The sequence below is a fragment of the Porcisia hertigi genome, chromosome 36, assembly GCF_017918235.1.
Source record: "Porcisia hertigi strain C119 chromosome 36, whole genome shotgun sequence".
NCBI lineage: Eukaryota > Euglenozoa > Kinetoplastea > Trypanosomatida > Trypanosomatidae > Porcisia > Porcisia hertigi.
Window position 1 is genome coordinate 1,299,856 of NC_090595.1, and position 26,624 is coordinate 1,326,479.

Here is a 26,624-nt window from a genome sequence, read left to right on the forward strand (position 1 = left end):
CCCGAATGTGCACACGAATATTTAAATATTTTGTGAGATATTGCTCTTCTCTCTTTCTTTCTCTCTCTGACTTCTCACGGAAAAAAAGAGAAAGCGCCGTGCTTGGGTGGTGTGTAAACCTGTCAGCGACATTACAACTGGAGGGGCACGTTTTCTGCACCATTCCAAGGACGCGAGCTGGCCACCAAACGGTACCGTCAAGGAGTGGTGGTGGTGGTGGTGGTGGAGGGGGGGGGGGGGAATGAAAGCGGGAGGTGCCATCGGCACTCACTCATCACGCTGTCATGTGTCCTGCACCGCGCGGTCTGCCTTCTCCAGACACGTTCGCTGAATAAAACTGTCACTGCCTTTCCTGCTCCTGCTTGTGTACTTGGCAAGAATATCTCTTCGCTGCTTCACGCTGCTGCGCCAGAACATGCGGAGTGTCTCCAAGGCGGTTTTCTCCATAGTTTCACAGGGGAACTGAGTCAGTACACAGCGTCCGAAAAAGCGTCGTCGGTGCGCAGACGGTGGCTGAACGGTATCCTTTGGGAAGGGCTTCACGGAGCCGTTCACCGGAAGCACGCTTGCATTCGTCACGGGCACGCGCCGATGCGCTGAAAAGAGGCCCCATAAGCAGTGTTGGTGCGGCTCAGCCTTCTCCTCCAGGGGAGGAAGCTCCTCCTCGTTGATGTCGATGTCTACCATGGCGATCGCCGCACCCTTCGGCAGTGCATTCAGTGAGGAGGTGTTGATGACGGAGAGGGTCGGAGCGGCAGCGCTTCCGGAGGGCGAGGGCGGTGGTGCGCTTGCGGCGACTGGCCTTACGCCCTCCAGGCGCTGAATGTCCTCTTCTAAAAAGGTACGCGAGAAGCAGAAGTGCTTGCGTACAACCGCCTCCCAGAATTTTTTCTTTGTTTCCTTGTCCACGACTCGCTGCTGGAAGATCGCCGCGAGCACAGGAATTTGACGCAGCACGTCGTTTTCCATCTGCTCTGTGATAGGCAGCAGTTGAAATGTTTCGCGGTCGACTAAGGTTTCCAGCGCGTCGAAGGCCTGCTCCACGCCGCGCTGGCCCGCTGCATTTACGATTGCGTTGAGTTCTTTTTCATCTAGAACGCCGACGTCGACGGCGGCGTGGCAGATAGAGGAGGCGACCCATTCGTCGTTGGATGGCCCCTGATCCGCTTCCTGGATGTGCACAATAGACTTAATGAACTCTTCCCTGTTTCGAAGAGACTCGAACTTCAGCACGAAGGATTTCCCGTCTGCCACCAGCTTCGCGGCCGTGTCATCTTTGCGAGACCGCAATAGCTGTGTCACGTTGCGCGCGGATACGACAATGGGGTCCTGGGCCACACCGGTCTGGAGAAACATAATAACGTGTCCCTTGATCTGCACCGTGCAGTCTTCATGATTTACCAGCACACGTGCCATGGAGGCCATGGAACCCGCGCGTAGGCAACTTTTCGCGGGTGGTGGCGGTGGTTGACAGGAGCGTAAACGACAACGTCGGCAAGGAGATGGAGAGAGAGGGGGGGGGGGAATACGAAAAGAGGGTGAGGCAGGCGCCGGAGGCGGTGTTGCACGAGCAATCAGGGCGGGAGAGGGGATGTGCACACTCCGAAGTGAGAGAGTCGCGTATCTGCCCCACACTGAAGACGTGCCACACGATGGGCAGCGACATCATGGGACAAAGTGCGGGCGTAGTTGCCCCAATGCAGCCTCAACTGTTGCAGGGCTGGATAGGAATATTGGCGTTTCGTCTAACCTCAGAGCACCCCACTGTTGTACTGTGAGTATCCGCCGTGTGTGGATTTGCGGGGAGAGGGGAAGAAGCTAGTTGCGCTCCCGCCTACTTCCCCCCTTTGCCCTTCCATTACAGATGTGACGATTGACTTCAACAGGTGCGGACCAGAGAACATGAGGGTGGGAGGTCGCAAGGGAACGAAGGGAGCACACATACGGTGCCGTCCATGTGCGTGAATTGTGTTGTTAAATGTGTGCCACGGAAATGGTATGTACATTGTTTGCGTAAAAGCCACTGTAGAGTTGGAGAGGATACGGTGGGCTGGGGGGGGGGGTGCGGTGCGGTGCGGTGCGGTGCAGTGCGTGCGTGCGCACAGAGAGACATGAACATGCGGGCACCCTCCCCCTCCTCTCTCCCCCCCCAAAAAACAAACAAACACACAGAGAAACTTGTACGCATTACTTCAAGAACAAAAAGAAAAGAGGAAGTGGGAAAAATCAGAAGAGGATATGCGAGCAGGCGTAGCGGTGAAGGCGGCAAATCCACTCACAGAGAAGGCACACTGGGGAGTGCAAACGGAGGAGACGCAAACAAATACACAAAGAAAAATATAAAGACAAAATTCGCCGCCATAGGCACCGTGCTCATCCCGTTTACACACTTCCCCCCCACGCATGCCTTTCTTACCTTCGTGGGCCCCACCTCGCTGGTGACACCTTTACCTGCTGGTGGACACGGTGAAGTCTTTTACTCCCTCCAGACCGTGTTGAATAAGAAGGCGTTTCACAGCCTCTCTGTCGTTTGTGTCCAGAACCAGCGAGTCAGGAAGGCGCACGGTGCTGGTCGGCTTGTCGTCGTATGTCACGGTGAGGAGACGGTATGGCTCCCCAGACAGGTAGGCGGAGGTGGCAGGAATGGCCCATGTCTCTTGCAGCAGCTTGCAGAAACGTTCATCAGACTTCTCCGCGGGCGACACATCTGCGTAGTACTCGACAAATTCGTCAAGAGTTACCGTGCCGATCTTGCATCCCACACGTCCTGGCCAGCAACTCTCGAAGTCCAGCACGGCCTCTTCGCGTTGAATGAGACCGTCCACGACATCCGGGATGGCGGCGGCGTTGAGGCAAAAGAGGCTGTGGATATCCTTGAACTCCACAGACCCCCGGCCCTCGATGCTCAGTTGTTGGTAGGCGTAGATCACCGCCTGCATGCGGGCTAGCGGCATGGTGCCGCGCAACTCGGCCAGGAAGTCCTGCGCGCACACTACGTTGTTGCCGGTAGTGTCAAAGCGCTTCATGATGACATCCATCTCCACGGGGGTCAACAGGACACCGAGTCGGCCAATCGCACTGCGAAGTGCGTTACAGTCCAGGAGACGACGTTGCCGCTGCTCGTTGCACGCCACCCCGAGGGCGATGGATAGGGACCGAAAGCCAATACGCCCACCGATCTCAAGGGCACCCTGGCGAATGCGCTCTAGCAGCGCAGCCACCCCTGTGCCATTTGTCATGCTGAGCACGGTGGGTAAGCTGCTGTTCTCCTTGATGGTGGTTCTTGGCTTCTTGGGCGTCGAATCGTCGCTATCACCGCCGGAAAAGAAGAAGACGTTCTCTGGTCCGACCACGACCGCACCTCGGGAACGAGAGTGGTAGTTGGTGGTGTAGCCGCAGGTAACAGCGTACTCCATACCGTACGACGTGCCTACGCGGTCACCGTTGCAGCCCAGAGGAAGGTTTGTGAGAGAGTGCAAAAACACTACGCCGTCACCGATTTTCACAGGGGTGCCAAAGTGCACATCGTCGCGCACAGTGCCAGGGCGGCTCACTACAAACACGTTGTCAGCGCAGGCGTTCAGGGTGGCCACTGCGTTCTGCACCTCTGACGAATACAGGCCGGATAGGAGGGAGGACTGCACGTATAAAAAACCCTTGTCAGTCGCGTTTTCGTTTGCGAGGCGAACTCGTTGTCCGTAATGTAGCACGTCTGGGTTGTTGCGGTTGTAGCTGTAGTTGTGCTCGTCTTGACACCGTAACAGAGTCCAGGTGGAGCGCACCTGTGGGGTATGAGCCAAGGACCCAGAGAGAGTATACTGCTGCGGTTGGAGGGAGGCCCCTGAGCTAGTCACCATGTCTAAGGCCAGAGTCGTCCGTGTTTTTTCGTTCACTACCAAATACGGTTTCCCTATGCAGACATTATCTCCCTTGAGTGCAAACACGGTTGTCGGCGCTTCTAGTTGGCCCGCAAGAATTGAACGTGCTACTGCATTTGTCACCGTTTTCTCGGGATGCTCCAATGCGGCTTGCCGTTGGTGCTTGTAGAGCTTGAGTTGGTCTTCGCGCAAGGCGATCTCCTCAAACCAGTTCCCTATCAGCACCCCAGGGGAGTACTGCTGAGCCAAGGGGTTCTCCCTACTGAAGTCTGCCATGGAAAAACTGTGACGCCACAGGCGGAGTATATATGTATAAATATGAACACACAATCGGTTGGTGATGGTGGATAAACAAGGCAGATGAGGGGTGAAGCGTACAACAGCCTTGGCAGTGATACTTAGCGCTCTATTGTGCGCGTTCTGCACGCGCTTTGTACTCAGACGCCCAACCCACACGCACGCTAGCACACACACACACACACACACACACAGACAGACAGGCTCCCTTTATACGTCGCAAACACTTCACCCGTGTGATCCCTCTGCCTGCCTTCTCAGGTTCTGTCGAAGGTGTATATTTTGTTTGGGTGTTATGGTGAGCACAGAAAGGGAGGGGGCGGGGGGGGGGCGAAGTGGAGGATTAGGCGGCGGCGGATAGCGCTGCTGGTGATATGCGGCGGTTTGCCTCCTGTCAAGGCTTTAACACATCTTCGACACCTCTTGCCGAGAACTGGTGGACTTTTACTGCTACCAATGGTTCTGCTAACCCTCAGGTGAGGCATGCAGTTCGCCTGGGACATTGGTCAACTGCACGTGACATCTATACCTGAGTAGCACATGGTGAGAGGAGAGAACAGAGAGGGGTATGGGGAGGGAGGGAGGCCCGAGCCGACCAAAGAAAAAAACACGTCACCGAGATTTAGAAAAAAATACCGGCGATATACAGACACAGATATCCACTCACTCCTGCGGATAGGGGAGAGAGCAAAGCACCTACTCTTCACAACACACTGAAAAGCACCGGGAGAGGGAGGGGAGAGGGAGGGGAGAGGGAAGGGGTGGTGGTTGTGGCAATGCCCCACGCTGCATTGCTTTAGTCCCATGAGTCCCCCCCCCCTCCCCCCCAGGAGATAAACAGGAAAGAAGCGAGAGGAAAACAGCGACAATGCCCACCTTGGATTCTACAAGGAATGATTCTTTTCTTCAGGCAGCTTTTATGTCCCCACCCCCATTTCTTTTTACAGTTGCCCACAGTCAACCACAACAATCCGCGCGACTGGCTTACTTGCTGCGGCCGTCACTGGAACGCGTTCAATATCCTCCACCACGTCCCACCCGCCCACAACGCGGCCGAAGCAGATACACGTACCGTCCAGGTGTGGTGCCTTGTCTGCCGTCAGAATGAAGAACTGTGACCCATTCAAATGTGGAGCACTCACGGCGGTGCCTAAGAGGCCCTTCTGATCGAACTTGGACGACTTGACCTCCTCTGGTGCATCGAAGGATTCACCATAAATGGAAAGCTGACCGGTCCCCTGGCCAGAGACGATGTCACCACCCTGTATCAGATAGTCTTTGCAGATGCGATGCACTGTCGTGTTGCGGTATGTCAATTGAGGCAGAAATTGGTCTCGAAACGACGGTTCACCGATACCTTCGATGCTGGACACATTTGGCAGCACATTTTCACCTGTGCACAGTTTTAGAAAGTTCTCAGAGGCGATTGGGCACCTCTTCGTGAACAGCTCGAAAGATATACGGCGTGGGGGCTGGCTACCAATGACAATGTCCATGAACACGTTCACCGCCTTTGCTGCGCGTCGAACGGTAGATCGCACGAACATGTTTCCTGGTTCTCTTCCAGCTTCGTGGCGGTATAACACACACACACACACATGCACGCATCAACAGTACCCATGTATGGAGTACACAGAAATGGATGAATCGTAAAAAAAAAACGAATAAGAAGTGGAGAGGGAGGAGTGATTTTAGCCCCCAAAGAGCTCTGCAAGATGGTGTAGGACAGTAAGAATGCGGAGCTGGCACACGGGCACCGATTCATCCATCTGCACAGAGGCACCAACGCGAGGGGTAGAGAAGGAGAGACCCGAGCGCGGCGGCACTAGTGCCGAGCAACACAGGGCTGGGGAAGGGGAGCCGGGGCGAAAAAGGGTCACATGGAGGTTGCGCTGCGCGTGCTTTACGGATGTTTCCCTCAGGGAGGAATCACACACACACACACAAAAAAAAACACACACACAGTGCATTAGTCCGCTTCCTTTGAATCCCTGTCCCACTTCGTGGGCCTGTCTCCCCCTTCCTAAGCCTCACATAGAATTGCTCCAACACAAGCACGCACTAGTATGCCTATTTGAATCTAACTGGAGTAGCCCAATGGACACTGTTCATAAAAGGGTTGGTTTGAATGGGGAGCAACTACAGCCACCACCCAATACTTCTCTCGAGGTCGCTACAGGGAAGGTGCGACGCGCGTGTATACAACACTGTGTGTGGCTTGAAACAAGAGCGAATACGAGCGAGAGGCAACAACAAACAAAATTCGGAAAACAATAAATGAATTTAAACCACCACCACCATACCCCAATGCGGTATTGCGATTGATGGTTCCGTGCGTGTAGATGTGCGTGCGTGCATGTATGTTTGTTTCTATGAGCAACTGCTTTCCCCCATTTTAAACAGAGGAGTAGGCTTTATTGTCTTCCTTTTTTTTTCTATGGATGCGGGGGGGTTTTGGTGTGGCACAGTGCCATCATCTTTCAGCGCTGCTGGGCGCACTCAGCGTCTACCATGCATGCTCACACGGCAGGTGGCGTTAGCACACGTGGAGAGTGAGGGAGGAGACGCACGTGCACACGCAAACCCCGGCGAGAACCGTTTATATGCTCTATGTGCGTGTTCAGGGTCCATTGGGTGTAGTAGTCCAATATTTTTTTTTTTGGGAAGCGAGGTCCCTCGCGTCTCAGAGCACCTCAACCGGGTACAGCCCCTTTTCTTCCTCGATCGTGGAGACGGCGAGGCCGTCCTGCAGGAGGCGCTCGACGACGTTGTCGTCAGCGCTGAAGAAGTCCCAGCCAGGTTCGCCCAGCACTTCACGCCAGTTGTCCCATTCACAATACTCGCTGGCGACAAGACAGCGCCGCGGCTGCAAAGCGGCTATGTCTCTGCTACGCAACTGCTGCAGCTCGTCAATGGTGTGTGCGTACATCGGAAACGCCGGCGACGCATCGTTCAGCTTCCAACCAATCAGATGATTTGTGTGGAGAAGCAGTGGCGCCGGCTTCTGCATCGGTCGAAATGGTGAAGGAGTGAAGTACCCCTCAGTGGGGATAGGGGGCATCATGGAAAAGCCGCGCCGCTGGAAGTAGGAAGCGAGAAGACGGGCCTTCCTTGAGCAGCGGGGCTGCGTCGGTGATGACGCGGCGGCGGCGGCCGGCAGGCCAGACCACGGCACTAGGTTTCCGGACCTAAGAGTCACTCCCGCAATCCCACTTGGCCGCTTGGCGAGGAGTAACACATGGGATGGGGCGCAACACGCACGCATGAGTTGCGGCATCGCTGTTACTTTCAGTGTCTTGGAGATACAGCTAGAGGACGGCGATGTTGGCAGTACTAGGCACGACGGTGTCGAGGAGACTGTCGCCGCCCGATGACGCAAGTGATGGTGACCGAGTTGGAGGAGAGACTGGAGGGCCCATTGTGTGTCGACGGAGGCCATGTCTATGGGGACTGTAGTGAATCTATCAGAAATTGTGTACCCCCTTTTTTTTGGTTCCTTGTGTGTGTGTGTGTGTGTGTGTGCGTGTGGGTGTAGGTGAAAATGTGTTGCTAGAATTTGGCGCTTTTCCTGCTTTGCAACGATATTATCATGGATAAATAAAAAAAAAGCGAAAAGGGAATAACGAGGAGGGGGAGGAGGAGAATGTGTATGTGTATATGAGTCTAAAGGGGAGTAGCAGACTGTATGTACGTGTATGTGTGTTTCTATACGTCCCGCATTGAGCAAATGAGAGCAGGGTGGAGTTGGTTGTGTGCGTGTGCATAGGGGGAGGGGGTGCATTCTATTGTTGACATTTGTGCGAGCCGTGAGTGCAGACACATGAGTGGAAGGGACACTCCGACAAACCACAGAACCATTGGTGGCAAACAGTCTTCGCTTATCCTCTCTCTTTTTATTATTCTTATTATTTTTTTTCGGGGGTGGGGGGGGGGCACACACAAAATCCGAAAACAGACGAGGGTGGCATTGGCGTTGGTGGCAGCTGCAGCTGCAGTTGCTGCGACTGCCAGGCAACTATTAACAATCTGGTCCTGATACGCAGTCGCTCACCCACCCGTCCGCACATTGCAGCAGAAGACCAAGGACAGGTGCGACGAATTCACAGGCACGAGACGCGGTAGCTTAACATCAGTGAGGTGGATCTCTTGCGTGTTCTCATTGCTACTGTCTGTGATTCAGTTTTTCGCGTTTTTTTTTGTCTGAAGGGGGAGGAGGGAAAGAGACTCGGTGTATGTTTACGCACGTGGGCCTAGGGCCCATACATGTGCGCGCACGCCGATAATGGTATTCGCGATGAGAGAATAAGAGCAAGGTGGCCTGTCTTGCCCATGGTCTCCCGCCTCATCAACGTGCAACAGTGAGGGCACGTTGTCAAACCCAGGCTCGTGAATCAGCCGGGGTGCGCGCCAGCCAGCATAGCCTCAAACCTTGCTCAAATTCCTGAACGCAACTCGGCGAATCACAGCGAGAGCGACTGCGAGTTTTGGGGTCCGGCAATTGGTGGCTTTGTCACCGACAAGACAACGATGCGGTTGCTATTTTGGCTTGGAGGCGCATTGAACGACAAAGGTGCACCCCAGCCTTGCTGCTGATATGGCGGAGTGATGGGAAAAGGCGATGGCTGGTAGGCCTGAGGGTCTGCAGTGTTTGCAGAGGGGCAGCCAGTGGTGCTCGGCGCGCCGCTGTTGAAATAATAGTTCGGTGACTTGACGGGGTCAGAAAGCGGAGTTGGTGTGCTGGAGTTACCGAACATTCCCCCTGGCATACCCTGCTGCTGACATGGGTTCACTGCAGGTGAAGGCTGGGCGGAGAAATCAGACACACACATTTGATGGCTCCCTACACACGGTGAATACCCCGTTTGGCTACCCGCGGCGTATGGTGCAGGTCGTTGCTGTTCCTGGGGCAGTTGGTAGGGAGGATGTGAGGGCAGCAGCTGAGGATGCGCCGTTATGCTTCTCGGAAAGTGTTCAGTGAAGTTGTACATGGCACCACCAGTAGTGCAACCCATCGACTGCTGTGGTGGAAGGGTGGCGCCGTACCCAGCGGCTGACGTCACCACCGGCTGTGACACTCCAGCAAACAGGTCATCCACAATGCTGGAAACTGTTGCCTGTTGCTGCTGTTGCTGCTGCGCTGATAAGGCAGGTGTGTGTGATGTAGTAATTGGTGGTGCTCCGGCAACTGCGGCAGGCGTTGTACATTGCGGCATCGGCGGAGACTGCACCGGTGGAGCGAATAGACTATCAAAGACATCCTCTTGCGAGGTCTGGACGGGGAGGGTCGAGGGGCCACCCGATGGTGGTGCCACCGTCGAGCTGGGCGCCGCTGGAGTTGTCGCGGCGGAGATTGACCCGGACCCTGCTGTGGGTGCTTCTAGGGGCGGGGCTAGGGTGAACGCTGTGGGCCTTGTCATGGTCGAGGGTGGTGGGGTTGGTGTTGCTGACTCGTTTGGGTGCTCCCACGAGTTTTGCAAAGCGGTGAATTCCTGCGCATCCCAACACTGCCGTTCCTCAAAAATTACGCGCACGTGGTGCTTCAACGCAGCCACGTCACCGGTGCGGGGGAGTTGGCCACTAAAGGTGCTGAGCCACACCTTGTGGGCTCGATCGTTGCCGGCCAGAGCGAAACGAGCTATCTCGTCCTCTGTAAATTCACTCATTGTGATTCCTTTCACTTTGTGCTGAAAGGAGCGGTGCACGGCGCTGCAGCCAGAGCAGACGAGAATACCGAAATTCGACACCACGTAGAGCGGACCTCGCACACCGCAATCGAAGCAGCACTTGTTCCCCCCATCATGGCTGAGCTTCCGCAGCGTCTCCTTGTGCCGCTCTGACTTGCGCAGTCGGATATTCATCTTCGCAAAGTTACTCTCAACTTGTTATCCGATACCTTCCTCCTCCTCCTTCCCAGACAGTACTTGTGCCAATCCTCTGTTCCACTGAAAAGCGCTGTGTTGTTGCAGAGTCCAACGTCACGGGAATAACAGTTTTCGTGCGTGTGCGTGTATGTGAGGTGTGGTGTCGACGAAAAAAAAAATGAACAGTACTTTGTGGGTAGTGATAATCGCCTTGTTATTGCTTTCAGTTCCCGCACTTGTGCGTAACCTCAACGATGCGGATCGGTGGCGACGTGGAGAAAGGTTGCTATACGGAATCCTGAAGGGCGAGGATAGGAACAGGGGGAGAATGTGCGTACTTGTGTTGGTGTCGACACACCCAGAGAAAGCCACAGAGACAGCCCTTCGAGAGTGCAGCAGCATGCACGCCCGTGGAACTGTGTTCAGAGTGTATTTGTGCATTCGTGACGCATAACCCCCCTCCCCTCCCCCCAGGAGAAAGAGGGATACCATGCAGCGCACGGGGGGGGGAGGGTTCGGAGACGTGCCTCACGGTTCAAAGAACAATGTATTCACGGCATCAATGGGAGATTGTCCCTACGCTCAAGCTTTCTCTAGCTTTCAGTGTAGCTGAGAGGGAGAAATGTGCGCCCTCTTCCCTCCCCCCCCCACACACACACCCGCCACGCTCAGGCGGTGTGCTACTCCGGGAGTGCTGCACATGCACACCCCTAGGAGATGAGTTACGGAAAGGTGTAAAAAAAAAAACGGGTTTGATGGGCCCTGGATTCCCCTCTCACACTCACAGGGCACTCTAAGAAGTGTCTAAACGGGTCCAGAGAGAAGCACAAGGACACATAAGCTAACAAAGCACAACACCACGAAAATAGGGGGCATCGTTGGAGTTGTTTGTGTGGCCGCTCTTTCCGAACTCAGTTGATCGCAGGGGCAGTGGGATGGGCAGGGAGAGGGATAAGGGGCTGCGTTGCGGGCCCGAAGGTGGTGTTGCTCACTCTTTCCTCCTCTTTTGTGAGCACACGCCAGTGGGGGCTCGCACTCTTCTTCACCCACTGGAAGTCGTCCACTTTGACATAGTTCTGCTCCGTCCCCTCCGCGTCTTCGATTTCTCCAACGTTGCGCACCCACTCCGCGTGCGTGGCGTACCTTTTTCCATCATCAGTGGACGAGCTCAGAAGCCCTGCCCACCGTCTGTACGGCCCGAAGCGCATGCCATCACACGTCTCAATGATTGGGGTAGAGGCGCACCATACGTAGAGGTCGAGGTTGACGCAGCTTTTCAGTCGTAGCTGATGACAAGCCACGTAGGCCCGACAGTTAGTGCAGTTTGAAAGGAAAACGGATCCGGCGATCGGAAGACAGTAGATGGTGCAGTCCGCACAGTCGTTGATGAAGGCGCTTCTTGAGTGGGTAATAAAGAGGTCGGTGCCAGTCGAGGGCCCATAGACGTTCCCAACACCACTGGTGCTTCTAGTCGTCCCCGCAACCGGCACGGCTGCTGCCGCAATCCCTCTGTTCTTGTCGGACTCTTCGGTCTGTAATGAGGAGGAGTTAGCGCACGTGGCATCAGACGTCGGTTTCGCTTTGAGCCGCGAGGAGAACTTGAACTTCTGTGGCGCGGCGCCGCTGCGCTTCTCATCAACGAGCTGCTGCAGACGAGCGAGAATCGAGTTTGCCCTTGCCATCTCGTGCGCGGTAAGACAAATGCTGTTGGACGTGTCCTGAACCAGTGTTCGTAGTGCGTCAATGCGCTGCTGCGAATCCACCACTTTGCCTTCTTGAAGGAGTTGGGTGACCTGCGCTTCCAGGAGATCGGCCTCTGCTTCGTATTGCTGGCGCTGTACTGTGATGGCCACGGTTTCCTTCGCGCGCTGCTGCCGCTGCTCCTCGCGCTCCTGGCGTAGTTTCAAGAACTTTTCCTCCATGTGCGTAGCAGGTATGTGCCAGTGTAGAGGTCGATTATCGGGGGAGGGGTGAGTGAGTGATGAAAGCGTCTCGGTCTTTTGGAAAAATCGGCAGAAGCAGCAGCAACCACTTCTTGACACACCCCAGCTGTTCCTTGAAGAGGGTGGTGGTGCACATGAGAGCCAGTGAGAGAAAAAAAGGATCCAGAAACGGGGAGAGGCGCAGTGTATGCGAGGTGGTGGTGGTGGTGGTGGTGGGGGGGGGGGGAGGAAAAGGGTAGGATAAACGTAACGGGGGTAAAAGGGAAAAAAAGGTATGTGCACAGGGGGTGTGGGTAGACATCCACACCGACGTATTTGCACATGGGGTGCAGGCACGGGAGGGAGGGGGATGAAGGAGGCGCATCTGGCGGGGAGAGAAGGTAGGTGACCTGAACACTGGCGCTTCCACAGGTCGGCGTAAGTAGAATTGCGTGAACACGCACACGCACAGACACACGCAAAAAACAAACGAATGCCAGTCAACATACTTGGTATTCTGCGGGAGTTGGCGTGCGTGCGTGCGTGCGTGTGTGTAGATAAAGGGGAAAAACAATTGCGTCAGTAATGCGCTTTTCAGGGCACATGTCATTTGTAGGATGCGCGCCCGAGACCCAGGGGACGGAGCGAATGGAGGGGTGGGGTGGGGTGGGGTGGGGAGGAGAGAGGAGGAGAGAGAAGGGGTCCAGATAACACATCAGATTACAATAAAGGCACCAAGGCCTCCCCCCTTTTTAGCGTACGCACTTTCCTTATCGTTGCCGCAGCGCATTGCGTCACTTCGCCTTCCCCTTTTCCCTTTATCGAGAACTACTTGGTTGCCTTTAGGTGTTTGGCAAAGATGCCCCGCAGTTTTGCCTCGTCTAGCCTTTTGCCAAGCACCAAAGCGCGCGTGCAGCCAAAGGGCACGCTTTCTCCCTCCATGGGCGTCACGTCAAAGAGTTCACCAATGCTCTGAAGTTGCAGAAGGGTGTAGCGCCCATTCTCGTAAAGCCATATTGCAGCCTTGCACCGCACCACCTCGAAACCGACCTCCTCGCTTCGGTACAGGAGGTCAGTGCAGATGGCGTTCACGTCGCGCTGCGAGCTGACGGCGAGGGCGTGAGCTGGGTCAAAGAACTCGAGTGACACCGCCGTTATGGAGGAGTGATGGCGGTCATGAACATGCTCCAGCTCGGTGACCACACGGGTGGTGTCAATAAGCAGAATGTCTCGGAGATCGGCGACGCGCGAGTGGTCGCTATGTATGACGGAGACCAGGGGGTTGATTTCCTGTACCGCCGCGAGGGCTGCCTCTTGCTGAGCCGCGGAGGCGATGTCGCACTTGTTGAGCACCACCTTGTCCGCCATTAGGATTTGCCGTACCGTCTCCTGCTTCACATCATCATCGTTGAGGTACTTGCAAATGTTTACTGAGTCGACTAGAGTTACGATTCCCGACAGATAAAGGGAGCCACAGAGAGCCGCGTCTTGCCAGAACATCGTCGCGATTGGCCCAGGGTCTGCAAGTCCGGACGTCTCTACCAGAATAAGATCGAATGTCCCTTTGCGCTGCATCAGCGACTCGAGGGCTTTAACTGTTTGTGTCTGAGCGGTGCAGCACATACAGCCGTTGTTCAGCTCCAGCCACTCATCGTCGGGCTTCTCAGAGCTTTTCAGTGTCAGACCCTTCTCGATGGTCTTGCCGAACTCAAACTCGTTTACAATGACAGCAATGCGCATTTCATGATTGGCTGATAGAATGTAGTGCAGCAGCGTTGTCTTCCCACTGCCCAGAAACCCCGTGAGGACGGTCACCGGCACGCGAGCCGAGATCAGCTCCGGGCACTCGTCGTCGTTACTCATCCTTGCATACGAGACAAGACAGGGAGCGGGCAAGAGCTATAGAAGTACACCCGATCTAAGGCCACTTACACAGAGTCTCAGTTGCCCCGCTGGTTCCATACCAGTGTGCGAGTGAACGTGTCATACGGATATGTGTGTGCGTGCGTGGGGGATACATGAGAGATGAGGATAAGAGGAAGCGATAGGTAAGACTGGTGCATTGATGTCGAGGAAAAAAAAAGGCATACAGAGATGTGCGAATGCCTACGAATCTCTTGCAGACCTCAGAATCGCCGCCGCCGCTGCTGCAGTGCTTTATGTGTGTGCCCAATTTTTTTTTTTTGCTGGCACCCTCCTCCCCCCCCCTCTCCCACACTCATTCACAGGGAAGCATCTTTTTCTTGGTGAGAGGAGGGGAGGACGCTGGGACCTAAAACGGAGGAAGCCCCACCCCCAGGAAACGCTGACGGGCGCGTCGGTGCCGATGGTGTTTCTCAGGCACACGTTTTTGCTTTCTTCCTCAAACCCAATCTTACATTTCTTTGGTGTTTTTAGGGGGTGACGACGCACGCACACACAGGCAGAAACGAGCAAACATACGAAAAAAAAAAGCAGGAGGCTCGAGGACTGCGCGATCCACGTTGCCATCACTTGCTGATTGTCGCAGTCACCTATTTTGGTCTCCTTCACGTTCAGGAAACTCCTTTCTCCAAGTTTTCGCGGCGCTCACGGGGGTATACAATACATCGCTTGCACAGACGATTGGTGATGGGGGTAAACATCGTGCCACTGGCGGTGACGGAAGCAACAGAGCTCTCATTTGTTTTTTTTCTGAAGGAGAGCACGCAGTCATTCCCGTGCTGGTCGCAAGATGAAGCACGTCCCATTCCTTTTGTGCCGTCACGAGTGTGCTCACACTTCAGTGGTCTATTATGATGATAGGGGAGGGTGGGGGTGGGGGAGGGGGACTCTTGATTACGCACTCTGTGCAAGCAACGACAGTCGCTAGAGATCACCGGGGAAACCGATTCGTTTGTGTTCTTCACCTCCCGAGGGAATAAAAAAAAAGAGAGGGATGAGAGACTGGCCAGTATGTGTACATGCAGAGAATAAGTGCCATCCTAGAGTCCCACAAGAAAAAACTCATCTGTGTCCCCCCTCCAAAAGAAAACAAAATTACAGGAAGCCAAACATTCACTGCAAAGGTCTTCGGGGAAAAGGGGGAGTGAAAGACAAGACGAATTCTTACACCCACACCAACATCTTTCATTTGTGTCTCTTGCCTTTGCATGGAGTCGTGAAAGGGAAGGTGTGTGGGTGTGTCTATCTGAGGAAGACGGCAGCATGGGGGGGGGGGGAGGGGGCAACCACGTGCTCATGCGCCCCCCCCACCCGCGCTCTCCTTTCCACATTAGATGACAGGCATCGAAAAAAAAAAAGAATTCAAAAAAAAAAGAAATGCGATGGGCGTGTGGGCAATTGTGCTTGGATGGTGGAATGGTGTATGACGTCGGCTCACCTGGCCTCTTGCTGTTAACACAAAGAGGAGTTAGTACAGTGGTGATAGTGAGGGGAGAAGGGTAGGGGGAGGGGTAGTACAAGACTTTAATCATTTTCACTTGTGTGGTCCCTTTGACAAATTTTACATACCCTTCAGCGTGACTGTGTCTTTCCTTTCGCGTCGTGGGGCAGTCCACCAGTGAGATGTTGCGTCTTTCTCCCGTCTAAATTTCATTAAAACAATCTTCCAGGACATGCTTGAACCTCACAGAGGTTAATCTCTATATAGAGGCACACACACACACACACACGCATACACACACAAACAAAACGAATGTACATTTTGGTAAAAAGAAAAAATATTTTGATTGGCCCCCAAAAGAGACGAATACGAAAAGAGAAGCACGGGAATAAAAGAGCGTGATGGGGAGACGTTAGGGATGCAGGAGCTGTTCGTGGTGATTGGAGGGGGGGGACGAGTGTGTAGGCGCAGTCGCCTACATGGACATCGACACTAACAGACTCGGGGGGGGGGGGAGACGGGGATGTCATGATCAGCAATAAGAGGGATGGAAGTGGGTGGGTGGGTGGCAAAAGATGCACCCGTGAGGGGAGGCAATACCCCTCTCCCAAAAAAAAAAGAGGGGAAAAAGTCAGAGAGACACGAGAAGGTGAATGAGGTAGACACACCATGACCAGTGCAGAGGGGACGACGATGATGGGCTTTCATGCGCGTCAGGGAGGCAGATGAGGGAACAAAGAAAGGTCAGCAAGACAAATTCGCACAGGAAATACAGTATTGCTGCAATTAAGAAAAGAGCCGAACTCCGCCCCCCTCCTCCCGAGGCAACTGTTCTACACTTTTACATTCCGTGAGAAGAGATATCTCCAGAGATGATGATGACAGGCAAGCGGGCAGGCAGATAGGCAGGAAGGAGGGACACGACAGAGATCCACAACCGCATAAATATATGAGAAACGAACGCCACTGGCGTTGTATTCATGGCGGAGAGCAGAAGCCCACACAAACGCACTCGCGCGTACAGACAAAGAAAATGTTAGTAAACCAATGAAGAGGAGTTTACATCCCTCACCCACTCTATATACATTTCATCTTTCGCTTGATGTGTATGACAGTTCCAAGCTTGATGGGGGAAGTGGGGGGGGGAGGAGGGGTTGTACTGTGAATGGTAGCTATATATAGAAGCGAGACGATGTCCTCGTACAGCGAAGAAGATTTTTTTTTCCTGAGTGACTTTTCTTTCTCTTCTCACTCGGATGATGTGACGACAACGTCGGCGACACACTCACACACACACACACACACACACACGCACGCACGCACAAAGGAAGGCACGCGTATAAACTGCCCGTATATTATCTTCAGCAACAACAACAAAGGCCTAACACAGTTGGCCTATTCGTGTGTCACGGCATCGCAGGGCCGTGGTGCAGGTTACAGGAGCATGAAGCGGAAAGATGATGGAGGCACACTCCGAGACGGGGAAGGGCGGCGGGATGGCTGCGGAGTCGTCGGGAGTGAGCGGCGCAAGACGGCCGCGCGCGCACGAGTATCGGCGCCATCACAAAGCCCACATACATAAATATATATATATATATATATTCGCAGACCCGCTTTACTCGCCGTCGTTGGACAGCGTTGCACTGTAACGCAACTTGTACCCGTTGATGTGCCCCACTGAGAGAATTTCTGTTGAAAGGGGTGGCACCACCAGTTCACCTTCGTACCGACTCGTTCCCTCTCCCGGAGTGACCCTCACAAAAACATTCGGGCCCCACTCCACCGCGCTCTTGTAGCTGATAGAGAATTGGATGTGCATGACAAAGATTGTGGTATCGTTGTAGAAAGCCCACCGGTTTGTCGCTTGATCAAAGATGCGGAAGAGCAGCCCGTTGCCTTCCGCAAAGCACGGGTTCACTTCTTGACCGCTGACACCTGGCTGGCCGTTCAAGTATGTCGGCATCGCTGGGTGGTCCTTTCCCCGCAGTTCGTCCTGAGAGCTTTGCTTGGAATGCTTGCGCAAGGCCAGCAGCTCGCTGTTGTCCAGAACCATTACCGTGGTGCTGTTCGACTGTTCTCGAGATCGCGTCCCTTCCATATACTGGCCAGGCATCGCATTAGCGTGCAGTTCATTTTTCTCTGCTACCTCGGAATCCGCACTAGTCATGATTGCGTTTTGCTGACCCGACCCGAGAGCTGAGTTGGTGCTATCCGAGAGTTTTTGGGGGGTAGCGTTGGCTGAGGCTCCACTCGCCGAGCTCAACGTGAGGTCACTCTTCTGGCCCTGGCGGAATTTCATCACAGCCAACGTGCGCGTCGCCACTGCGAGCATCAAGACTTGCAGGTAGTCCTCGTCAGAGTTGCGCATTTTACGCGAGGGATACGACAGATGAAAACACTTGCACGCCTTCTTGAGAAGCTTGATCTTCTGCGTGTGTGGATAGGGGCTGAAGTACACGTCCAGAACGTCTAGCACTGGTGTGACATCCTCTGACAGAGTCTCGGTGGGGGGTTCCTCTTGCATTACCATCGAATTGATTGCCTCAGAATCATGGGCACCGTCGGCGCTAGTGCCCCCAACAAGCGCCACGAGCGGGTTGGTGGAGGCACCACTTGTTTTTGGAGGAAACACACGACCGGCCACCGTACGCAGTTCGTAAAGATACACTGGTGCCGAAACGCCGCGTAACTGATGCGGGCCAAGACTGAGTAACTCCACAGTCCTCCGGTCATTTATTGTGAGTGCCTCCACCACGTTCAGGGTGCAGATCACCTGTCCACCGCAGCCGATGCTCTCCGTGCGCGCCGCTGTGTTGACGGTGTCACCGTAGTAATCGTAGCCTTTAGTCACCTTGTCGAACACCACCTTTGTTGGGCCGAAGTGGATGCCAATGCGAACACGTAGGCCACGCCACTCGTTTGTTGGGCTTTTGTTGGGGATGGTGTCGCCTTTGGGTTTGCTGATGAGTGCGTATGCGTCATCGATCGCATTTGAGCCCCAGTTTGCGCAATGGAGCTTTACCTGAATGTCGTGCGCAAGTTGCACCGCAGCAAAGGGTTCATTGAGGGCAATCATAAAGGAGTCACCAATGGTCTTGACCTCGTAGCCCTTGTGCTTGACAATCAGCCGGCGTATCACTTTGTGATGCAGCCCCACTGCGGCCGACATGGCTTCTGGCGCTGTGGACCACAGCGCCGTGCTGCTCTCGATATCTGTAAAGACGATCGCCACGGGCTTGTGTTTGTCTTTGGGAGCATTTCGGTTGTCACGGCTGTCACGGGACCAGAAGACACACACAATGACCACGGCAACCACGAAACAAACGACCAAGGTTGCTACCACCACAGCAGCAATGATTTTCGTCTTGCGGTGTTCAAATAGGAGCACGTTTTCAGGTTGCTCTGCTGCTGGGGCGTTGGTGGTCGATGGAGCCACCGGGGTTTCACCACTGTTTCCCACGGTGTAGCCAAAGAGGTCGACCACATACGGCCCGGCGGTATGGGCACCGCCCAGCTCTAGCATATTCCATAGGGACCATATGTAAATGTTCACTGCGCCTCCGTTTGAAACGCTAGTGCACTCGAGTTTCTGTTTTTTCGTAGAGAATGTCCAACCCGAGCAGTGAAAGGGTCCCAGTGAGAGGTCATCGACCATCAGAGTTTGCTGCCTGTAGAGTGAGTTTATTAAACCCAAAGCAGATGGGGTCTTGGCCTGGTTATTCATCATTGTGAGCACGCGCACTGCGATGTAGCCTCTCATCGATGCGGGCGACTGGTACAGTGACTTTGTCACAACACCGAGAAAGGAGTTAGACAGATTAGAGCGTGTGTTGTTCTTAGGCACCCAGGGAGGCAAGTTCGTCGCGAAGAATAGACGCTCGCTAGCCAAGGGTTTTTTATGCAGAGCCTGTATTTGATGGTACCACTGCGTCACTTCGTCGAGCAGAAGCACAACACGGGTATCCACGTTGTTTTGAAGGTGGGTGTGAAGTGTGCTGAAGTCGTCCTGTATCAATCCCACCAGCAACACAAGACCGAATTTTGGAAGGTCGCTAGACGACAGCCCGTCACTGGCGGCCAGCGTTTTCACAGATGTCACGTTGACGCCCGCATGCGCCATGATTCGCACCACCGCGCCCTGTATCCCAGTCACTGATTCACTGAGGCTCCGAAACACAACGGACACAGCCTTGTCGGTGGCCGACTCCGCCACCCACGTTGCCACCGCGCCCAACTGCTGCTCATTGGTGGCTGTCAGGTAGACAACGTGACTCGTGTTTTGATGAGGAGTTGGCAGCAAAAATACAGGCTCTACCAACAGCTGTGTCGATAGACTAGCGTCAATGCCAGCGACTGCTGCTCCAAAAATGGCCATGGCTGATGTCTCCTTGAGGGCACGCTCCCAGGCAGAATTAGTGATGCTTGTTATGCTATCCATGGTGGAGGAGGTAAATGTGGCTGTCTGCATCGCAGCTGGAATGGTGTTCTCCATTTGCGCTGTCATGTAGATGCCGTTTTCGCCAACGTCTTTGTACTGCATATAACCCGCCAGAACCATCGAGGTGATGTTCAACGAGACATCGGCCGCGTGACACTCCCATGGCTTGAGCATCAAAGTCGCGTGTTCGACCGACTGCAGTCCGTAGTAGGTTTCGGAATTTCGATCTTTCAGGTCCGTTAGCGAGTACAAAATCACCATGCGACCACCCACGTTACACGACGGGGTGTACGCCCCGAGGGTGATTTCTCCACTGATGGTGTACATGCTTGGCTGAAACAGTCCCGTAAAGTAGCTCGTCTGGCTTGGCGCTTCCTTCCACAAAGTGTGCGACTGCAGCGTCGCCACGGCTGCGCGAGCGTTGATCCAGGCTGCGACTCCTTTAAGACCATCGGCGCTATAAGGTGTTAGTGATTCGTTGGTCACTTCGGTGTCCTTGAAGAATTGAGCCATGGACTTGGGAAAGTTACTGTCCTGCGGGTGCGGGTTCGTCGAGGACACAATTATGTTGCTGGCAGGTACAGATGGGGACGGTGTACTAGTGTACTGCTCGGTGGCGGTGGGGATCAACCACGAAGGCACCAGTATCGTCGTTTTCGCCGAGGAGAAGAGCAACTGCCTATATATTTCCCCCGCGGTGTTGTCAACAGGAGGGAAAAAGAAGACGGCAGAGGCACCTTCCTTAAAGTTGGCAATAAATGAAGCCAGGTTGGATTGAGCATTCTTGACACCCAAGTCAAAAAAAGTGGGATCGCTGGGGTAGTGTAGCTGTTCGATGCGCTTTTCGAATTCATGGCGGACACTGGTGCCGGCGCTGGTTCCGTTTTCGGCTTGACTCGAGTACACGAAACCCATTTTCTTTGGAGCCCCTCTTCTGAACACGTACGACAGCAGCGCCAACATCTCCGTCGCAGGGTCTGCGTTTGTAAAGTACACATTACTGTAGTTCTTCCTCGTGTCAAGTTTACCGTCAGAGATGGATGTGACGAATGCGCAATGGGTAGATGCAGATGCATTCACGGTACTCATGAGAAGCTTCTCTGAGAGTGAAGACACGTACACATTCAGCGTACCACTTGGGCCGTCTGTGGGAGCCCATTCTAAAGAGGGCGTCACCTTCACAGTTTCGCAAGTGATGGAGGCCTTTTGAAAAGTCCGTTTCATGAGCTCCAGGAAGAAACTCTCGGAATTCTCCTCGTGTAGGAGAGCGCATTTGGTGCCAAAGGAGTTTTGTAGAATGTTATTAGCAGCCGAGACGGGTGTGCAGGGGACGAGAAGGAGCAGCGGGAGCAGCACCACAACTGCCGAAAGAGTGTTGCCGTCTTTGCAGCGCCTCATCACGAGCTGTGGAGGGAAGTGAGGGGGTGGGGGGGGGGAGGGTGTCAGGGCGAGGTGAGACCAAAAGAAAACGTTGAAAAAACGAGCGGATTCCAGGATAGAAAGAAGCAGTAATATGTAACAGAGAAAGTCTGCAAGGCGAAGCTCACCGATGAGAGGTCGGCAGCAATAATAATAACAATACATAGAACAATATACAAAAATATCACCCCATTCCCCTAGAGAAAAGGAAACAGAAAAGCGTCAGTAAACGGTGGTGGTGGTGGTGGTGGGGGGAGTTAAGAGAGAAATCGGAAAAAAATGAAGAAAAGTAGCCTCCCCTCTTTTCAACACTCCCTCGGTCCCTCCTTCCTTTCTTCCCGCTTTTCCCCTCCCAAAGAGTAAAAATAGGACACAGAGTGCCGAAGGTGGACGTACGCGAAGGTGAAGAGAGACGGAGTCAGACCCACAGGGTGGTGGTGGCGGCGAGCAAAGCGCTATATAGCAATAATAATAGTAATGGAAGGGGGGTATGCTGCTGTGTAGCGGTGACTCCAGTTGTTTCGCTCCTCCCTCCTTACAGATTCACACACACACACACACACAATGTGGTGCGGTGTATGTACTGGAGGTGGTGAGTGTGCGCTGCTACAAAGGAAGAGGAGGTAGAGACAACAACGCCAAACTGGGACGAGCACTGTCGGTCTCCACACACACTTGCAGCGGCGGACAAGATGAGAGTGCAAGGGAGAAATTGAGGGACGAAACCGAAGCCAGGAAAAGGAAAGACACCAGACGGCCTGTGCGTGCTTTTCCTTTCTTCCTTTGGTTGCCCTCTGTTCGTTTACACCAAGACGAGAAGGAACGCAGGCACAACCAAACTGACAACGGGACAGACCGGAGGGGGGGGGTGGGGGGGGGGTGGAGGAAGAGTTCGTTCAGTAGGGTTGTGTGTGTGTGTTACTTTGACTGAGCAAGAGCAAAGAAAAAGTCTAAGGAGGGGTGGAACCCTCCCCGGAAATACCAAGACGGAAAGAGTGGCGAGGAAGGGGGAAGAGAGTGGTGACAGGAGCAGATCAAGAGGGCAGACTCTACTGTTGCCCATGTGGGCAGTCGCGTATGTTCTGCAACAAAACGCGTTCGACGTTATTTTTCCCGCCTGGATGGTACACTATTGTCTTTCAGAAGGGCTCCCTTCCCTTCCCCCCCGGACGCGCAAGAGAGAGTGTGTATATATACATGGAAGATAAAAATAAAAAGACTGGCCTCTTTGATTTTGTACTGCTCATTCAAGGCACGTCGCTTCGTTCCCCTAACCCGCCTTATACACACTCACACAAAAAAGTAACGTTCTTTGATGGTGGGGTCGGGGGGGGGCATCTCCCCCAGAGACGATGGCCAGAGAAGGCGAGGGACTCTTTCAAAGGACTGGTTCGAGGGGACTTTTCTAGAGTTTCCCTCACACACACACACACAAAAATGTAAATGTCTGGTCTGTCCCCCTTTTTTTCTCTCTCCCGTGCTCGGCACAATGGGTGTGGCTTCTGTCCTCTGTGTTGATTACTCGGTTATATTCCAAAGTTGAGTGCCCGTGTCCGACACTCATAATCACACACATACACACGAAACCGAAAACAGCTCAGGCCACACCGCGTCGAATACCAATGAGCCGCTGCATAGTCGTAGAGTACATGGGAATGAACTGATGAAAAATAAACAAGGGGCATCTCCACCCTGGAGCGGTGGTTACAGGAAGAGGGCACTAGAGAGGCGATGTCACTGGCGGTGGTGGTGGACCCCCCCCCCTGTGACGGCGACCTGCTGCCTTGTTCACTGAGTAGCGTCAGAGTTTGCTATATCGTTGGTGATGCGAGCTAGCAGGCGGTTGTACCGGTTCTCGAGGGTGTCTCCAATCACTTCGCTGCACTGCGGTTGCGCAGCTGAGTGTGCCGATTCCCTTTCCTTCGTGCTAGGGTGCTTGCCATTGGCAGCAAGGGGGAAGCGCTCAAGCACAAAGCTTGGGTTGGGCTCCTTTATTGGCAGTGTGTACACAGGCCATACCTTGTCGCGTGAGGGTGCCGTGCTGGCCGTGAACCCATCGGCCTGCGCATAGTAATGCCTCACCCACGCACACGTGCTGTAGTACTGCTGGGGGACTTTGCTCATTGTGAAGGCATCTCTCTGGCTGGCGCTTGAGAGTGGGGGGGGGGTCTTCACTCTACGCACATGCTCCCCAAAGGGAGGGAGGGGAAAGACCTTGTGAAAAGGAAGTGATGCTCTCCACCACCGCGCACCCCCTCACACAGGATCCCCTTTTATTCAGAGCAGCTGGAAGAAGGTAACTCCCCCATCCCATCCCATCCCCTTCCCGCACACGCACACACGCACGCACCCCAAGTTGAAGCGCAGGCAGCAGATAACCGAGTACTTCTTGTAGTTCTGCCTCTCTTTCGTCAGCCCTGCGTGTGCGTGTGTGTGAAGGGGAAGGGAGAGTGGGGCTGTAGCGCAAATGAAGAAAGTTATTCAGGTCTGTTCGACCGCGGAGTCAACATGAAAGGAGCCAACACTATTTTACTTCCCTCAGGGATGGGAGGTGCTGCAGGTTTGTCTGCATGCAAGGAAAGATGTAGGGGGAAGGGGGGGGGGAGTGCATGAAAGAATGAGTAGATATTGCGTGGAGGGGGTGGGGGTGGGAGTAGAGAAAGGGAGGAGTGCGCGAGGCAAAACCACTCGTTTTTTTCGCACTCCCGCTTCATCTTGTGATACGTCGACACGCAGCAGATACGAAGGCTGACAAAGGCACACACACACACACACACACACACGCACGCGCAGACGCGGTCTTGCAAAGAGACTTCAAAGGTGGTGTGCGCCATGGAGGATGACGTGTCCTGGTAGTAAGAGGGCAAGACCTTCGCATGTATGCGCAACTGCAAACACCATTTTGCTCTCTTCTGTTCATCTGCCAGCCCCTCATCACCCCTATTTTCTATTCCCCCCCCTCTATTCTCATCCGCGCGGCCTTGGCTAGTTGTGATGATGTAGAGACAGTTGCGACTCGACCTTCATGATCACGAAAGGCGCACACGTCAACGCCTGCTAGAAGAAAGAAAAACATGCGCAAACACAATAGTAACAAACATGGAGAAGACAATGCATCACATGTTCTGGTGGGCAGTCGTGAAGACTTTAAAGGTGGGGAACTCAATGGTGCGCCCACCCTCCGTGTGCGAGGAGCGATCCAGGAGCAGACGAGGCAGGAAGTCCGTGAGGTCTTGCTGCTGCCCGTACAACTTCGACATAGATTCTGAGGTGCCGCAGACGCGGACTGGATTCGAGTCTGCGTACTGGTGCGAGGATCGACGGAGGGTGTTGCAGTAATGCAATGCCGGGTACACGTCAGCGTCGCCACAAAGCAATACCACCTGCTGGAACTGACGACGGTCTTGGAAGAGCTCGATTACGCAAGTGGCGGTCGCGACGTCCACGCCGGTCTGAACCCACACATGGCCGGGCCCGTCCTCCGTGAACCCCCGCTGCCGCTTCATGCCGCCCACCAGCTTTGCAACAACGTTTGGCAGGGAGCGACCGCTGTTCATTTCGTCTGTCAAGTGACGCTTTCTCAGGGCGGATTCACGAAAAGCATACTCGCGATGCGTCAGAGGCATCGAGGTCTCCACGAATTCTGTAAAGGCTGAGGTGTCCGTGTCGAACCAAAACGCAAAAGGCGCGCGCTGAAAGATATCGCCGATGTAGTCGATGGTGTAGCGCAGTGCGTCGGTGATGTGCTGGTAGTAGGCAGGATTACTGCGGTCGCGACGAAGAGCAACACAGCGCTCGAAGTAAGAGCCATCTACGACGATCGCCACTCGCCCCTCTTTTGGCGCGTCGAGGGGAACGTAAGGGGGTACCACAGGCTCGAGTGGGGCAGCTGCACAAGGGTCAGCCTCGCCGTTGCACTTGTTCGTTTCGTCAGCCGAGCTATTTGATGCAGCCGAGCTGTTTGATGCAGCCGAGTTATGTTCACTGAGCGCAGAGGCAGAGCGTTCCTCCGAGATGCGGTCGTGCATCACATGCACTGTATAGGGCTGGCGACAATGTACCGTCTCGTGATTGCCACCGCAGTTGTCACAATGCACGTTGTCACACACACCAGCGGTGTGGCCCCTCACGTGGCAGAGATTACATACCACTTCGGGGCAACGGGAGACGAGGTGGCCAGGTCGGTGACACATCCTACACAACTGACCCTGTGGGCAGTTTGCAGCTTCGTGACCCGGCTCATTGCATTGGTAGCACACGCGCCCCTTGGAGCGCATGGGGCATTCCGATGAGCGGTGCCCCGAGTGCGAGCAGTGGAAGCAATGCGGTTTGCTGTGGCAGATTTGGGAGCTGTGACCGAAAGTGCCACAGTTGTAGCAGCGGGTCTGTGGGCAGGTTGTCATCATGTGGCCAAGCTGGTGACACTGGAAGCACTCCAGAGCTTGGTAGCGCACGGGGCAGTTGGCTTGAATGTGGCGTGACGAGCCGCAGTGCCGGCAGTTAGACCACCGGTAGTCCTCATCGCGGCCCGCTTCGTCGTATGGCACGCCCTCTGTCGAACGCATTCGTTTCCAGACCTCCTGGGGGCAATCACGTTGGAAGTGGCCCATACGACTGCATAGGTTACACTTGATCTTTGGGCAGTTGCGACGGAGGTGGCCGGGTTTCTTACAAAGAACGCAGATGGCTGCGTTCGCAAAAGCATTGGAGGGCAAGGTTTGGGAACTGATGTCGGAGGCCAACTGAACTGCAGGCTGCGTCCCGATCGGTGGATCCTCTACTGGAAACAGCGCCGGCGGTGGGGTGGGTTGTATAGGCACGGACGGAGAGGCCATGAGGAATAGGAGAGGGGGGAGGGGGATGAAGCCGTTTGGACGGCGAGCACACAAGCGCTGATGTTTTTGGTAAAGGGGAAAAAGTGAGGGCAATGTGGGAAGAAAAATGAAGACACACACACACACAGAGATAGACAGACACAGAGTTGGACAGAATGGAGGCAAAGGTTGCGCAAACACACGGTGTGTAACGTTGACAGAGTTACCTGATTAGGAAAAAAAAAACGCACTTTCTAGACCGAGCACAGAGGGTGTGCGGTCTGGGTGGGTAGGGAAGGTCGTAGGGTGGTGCCCGAGCGGATGCCCACTGCGTGTTGCCGTATACAGATGGTTCGGCGTTCGTGTGAAGGGGAAAGATGATGTATAAAGAGAACAACACTAATACTAATAGGCACAAATACAGAGGAATGAGATGAATGAGAGAGAGAGAGCCAATAAAAATAATAATAATGTGTGTGAGTGGGGTCAGGGAGATCGTTGGTCACGCAGTTTGGGGATGGAATAGAGCTAGTTGGCATTCCCGCGTTAGAGGCACCCCCCGCCTGGATTTTGCGGACCAGCGCGTTGAACACAGTGCTCACTCCTGTGCCTTATGTGTGGTACACAGGCG

At 54.3% G+C, this 26,624-nt stretch overlaps 10 protein-coding genes across 10 annotated transcripts; all 10 read right to left on the reverse strand.

The window, feature by feature from the left end:
- Positions 1-282: 282 nt before the first annotated feature.
- Positions 283-1,425, reverse strand: JKF63_00315 (uncharacterized protein; the record flags this gene model as incomplete). The annotated part of the gene is made up of 1 exon (XM_067896367.1): positions 283-1,425. The coding sequence occupies one exon, from the start codon at positions 1,423-1,425 to the stop codon at positions 283-285; it is 1,143 nt and encodes a 380-aa protein (XP_067752524.1).
- A 1,022-nt stretch (positions 1,426-2,447) lies between these two features.
- On the reverse strand, positions 2,448-4,154 carry JKF63_00316 (uncharacterized protein; the record flags this gene model as incomplete). The annotated part of the gene is made up of 1 exon (XM_067896368.1): positions 2,448-4,154. One exon carries the CDS (start codon positions 4,152-4,154, stop codon positions 2,448-2,450), a length of 1,707 nt encoding a protein of 568 aa, XP_067752525.1.
- Positions 4,155-5,116: 962 nt separating this feature from the next.
- On the reverse strand, positions 5,117-5,722 carry JKF63_00317 (uncharacterized protein; the record flags this gene model as incomplete). Its single annotated transcript, XM_067896369.1, has 1 exon — positions 5,117-5,722. One exon carries the CDS (start codon positions 5,720-5,722, stop codon positions 5,117-5,119), a length of 606 nt encoding a protein of 201 aa, XP_067752526.1.
- Positions 5,723-6,858: 1,136 nt separating this feature from the next.
- Positions 6,859-7,614, reverse strand: JKF63_00318 (uncharacterized protein; the record flags this gene model as incomplete). The annotated part of the gene is made up of 1 exon (XM_067896370.1): positions 6,859-7,614. The coding sequence occupies one exon, from the start codon at positions 7,612-7,614 to the stop codon at positions 6,859-6,861; it is 756 nt and encodes a 251-aa protein (XP_067752527.1).
- Positions 7,615-8,635: 1,021 nt separating this feature from the next.
- On the reverse strand, positions 8,636-10,033 carry JKF63_00319 (uncharacterized protein; the record flags this gene model as incomplete). Its single annotated transcript, XM_067896371.1, has 1 exon — positions 8,636-10,033. The coding sequence occupies one exon, from the start codon at positions 10,031-10,033 to the stop codon at positions 8,636-8,638; it is 1,398 nt and encodes a 465-aa protein (XP_067752528.1).
- Positions 10,034-10,947: 914 nt separating this feature from the next.
- JKF63_00320 (uncharacterized protein) lies at positions 10,948-11,958 on the reverse strand (the record flags this gene model as incomplete). The annotated part of the gene is made up of 1 exon (XM_067896372.1): positions 10,948-11,958. One exon carries the CDS (start codon positions 11,956-11,958, stop codon positions 10,948-10,950), a length of 1,011 nt encoding a protein of 336 aa, XP_067752529.1.
- An 828-nt stretch (positions 11,959-12,786) lies between these two features.
- Positions 12,787-13,821, reverse strand: JKF63_00321 (uncharacterized protein; the record flags this gene model as incomplete). Its single annotated transcript, XM_067896373.1, has 1 exon — positions 12,787-13,821. The coding sequence occupies one exon, from the start codon at positions 13,819-13,821 to the stop codon at positions 12,787-12,789; it is 1,035 nt and encodes a 344-aa protein (XP_067752530.1).
- A 3,116-nt stretch (positions 13,822-16,937) lies between these two features.
- Positions 16,938-21,158, reverse strand: JKF63_00322 (uncharacterized protein; the record flags this gene model as incomplete). Its single annotated transcript, XM_067896374.1, has 1 exon — positions 16,938-21,158. One exon carries the CDS (start codon positions 21,156-21,158, stop codon positions 16,938-16,940), a length of 4,221 nt encoding a protein of 1,406 aa, XP_067752531.1.
- A 1,809-nt stretch (positions 21,159-22,967) lies between these two features.
- Positions 22,968-23,303, reverse strand: JKF63_00323 (uncharacterized protein; the record flags this gene model as incomplete). Its single annotated transcript, XM_067896375.1, has 1 exon — positions 22,968-23,303. The coding sequence occupies one exon, from the start codon at positions 23,301-23,303 to the stop codon at positions 22,968-22,970; it is 336 nt and encodes a 111-aa protein (XP_067752532.1).
- Positions 23,304-24,295: 992 nt separating this feature from the next.
- On the reverse strand, positions 24,296-26,014 carry JKF63_00324 (uncharacterized protein; the record flags this gene model as incomplete). Its single annotated transcript, XM_067896376.1, has 1 exon — positions 24,296-26,014. The coding sequence occupies one exon, from the start codon at positions 26,012-26,014 to the stop codon at positions 24,296-24,298; it is 1,719 nt and encodes a 572-aa protein (XP_067752533.1).
- Between the last annotated feature and the right edge of the window lie 610 nt (positions 26,015-26,624).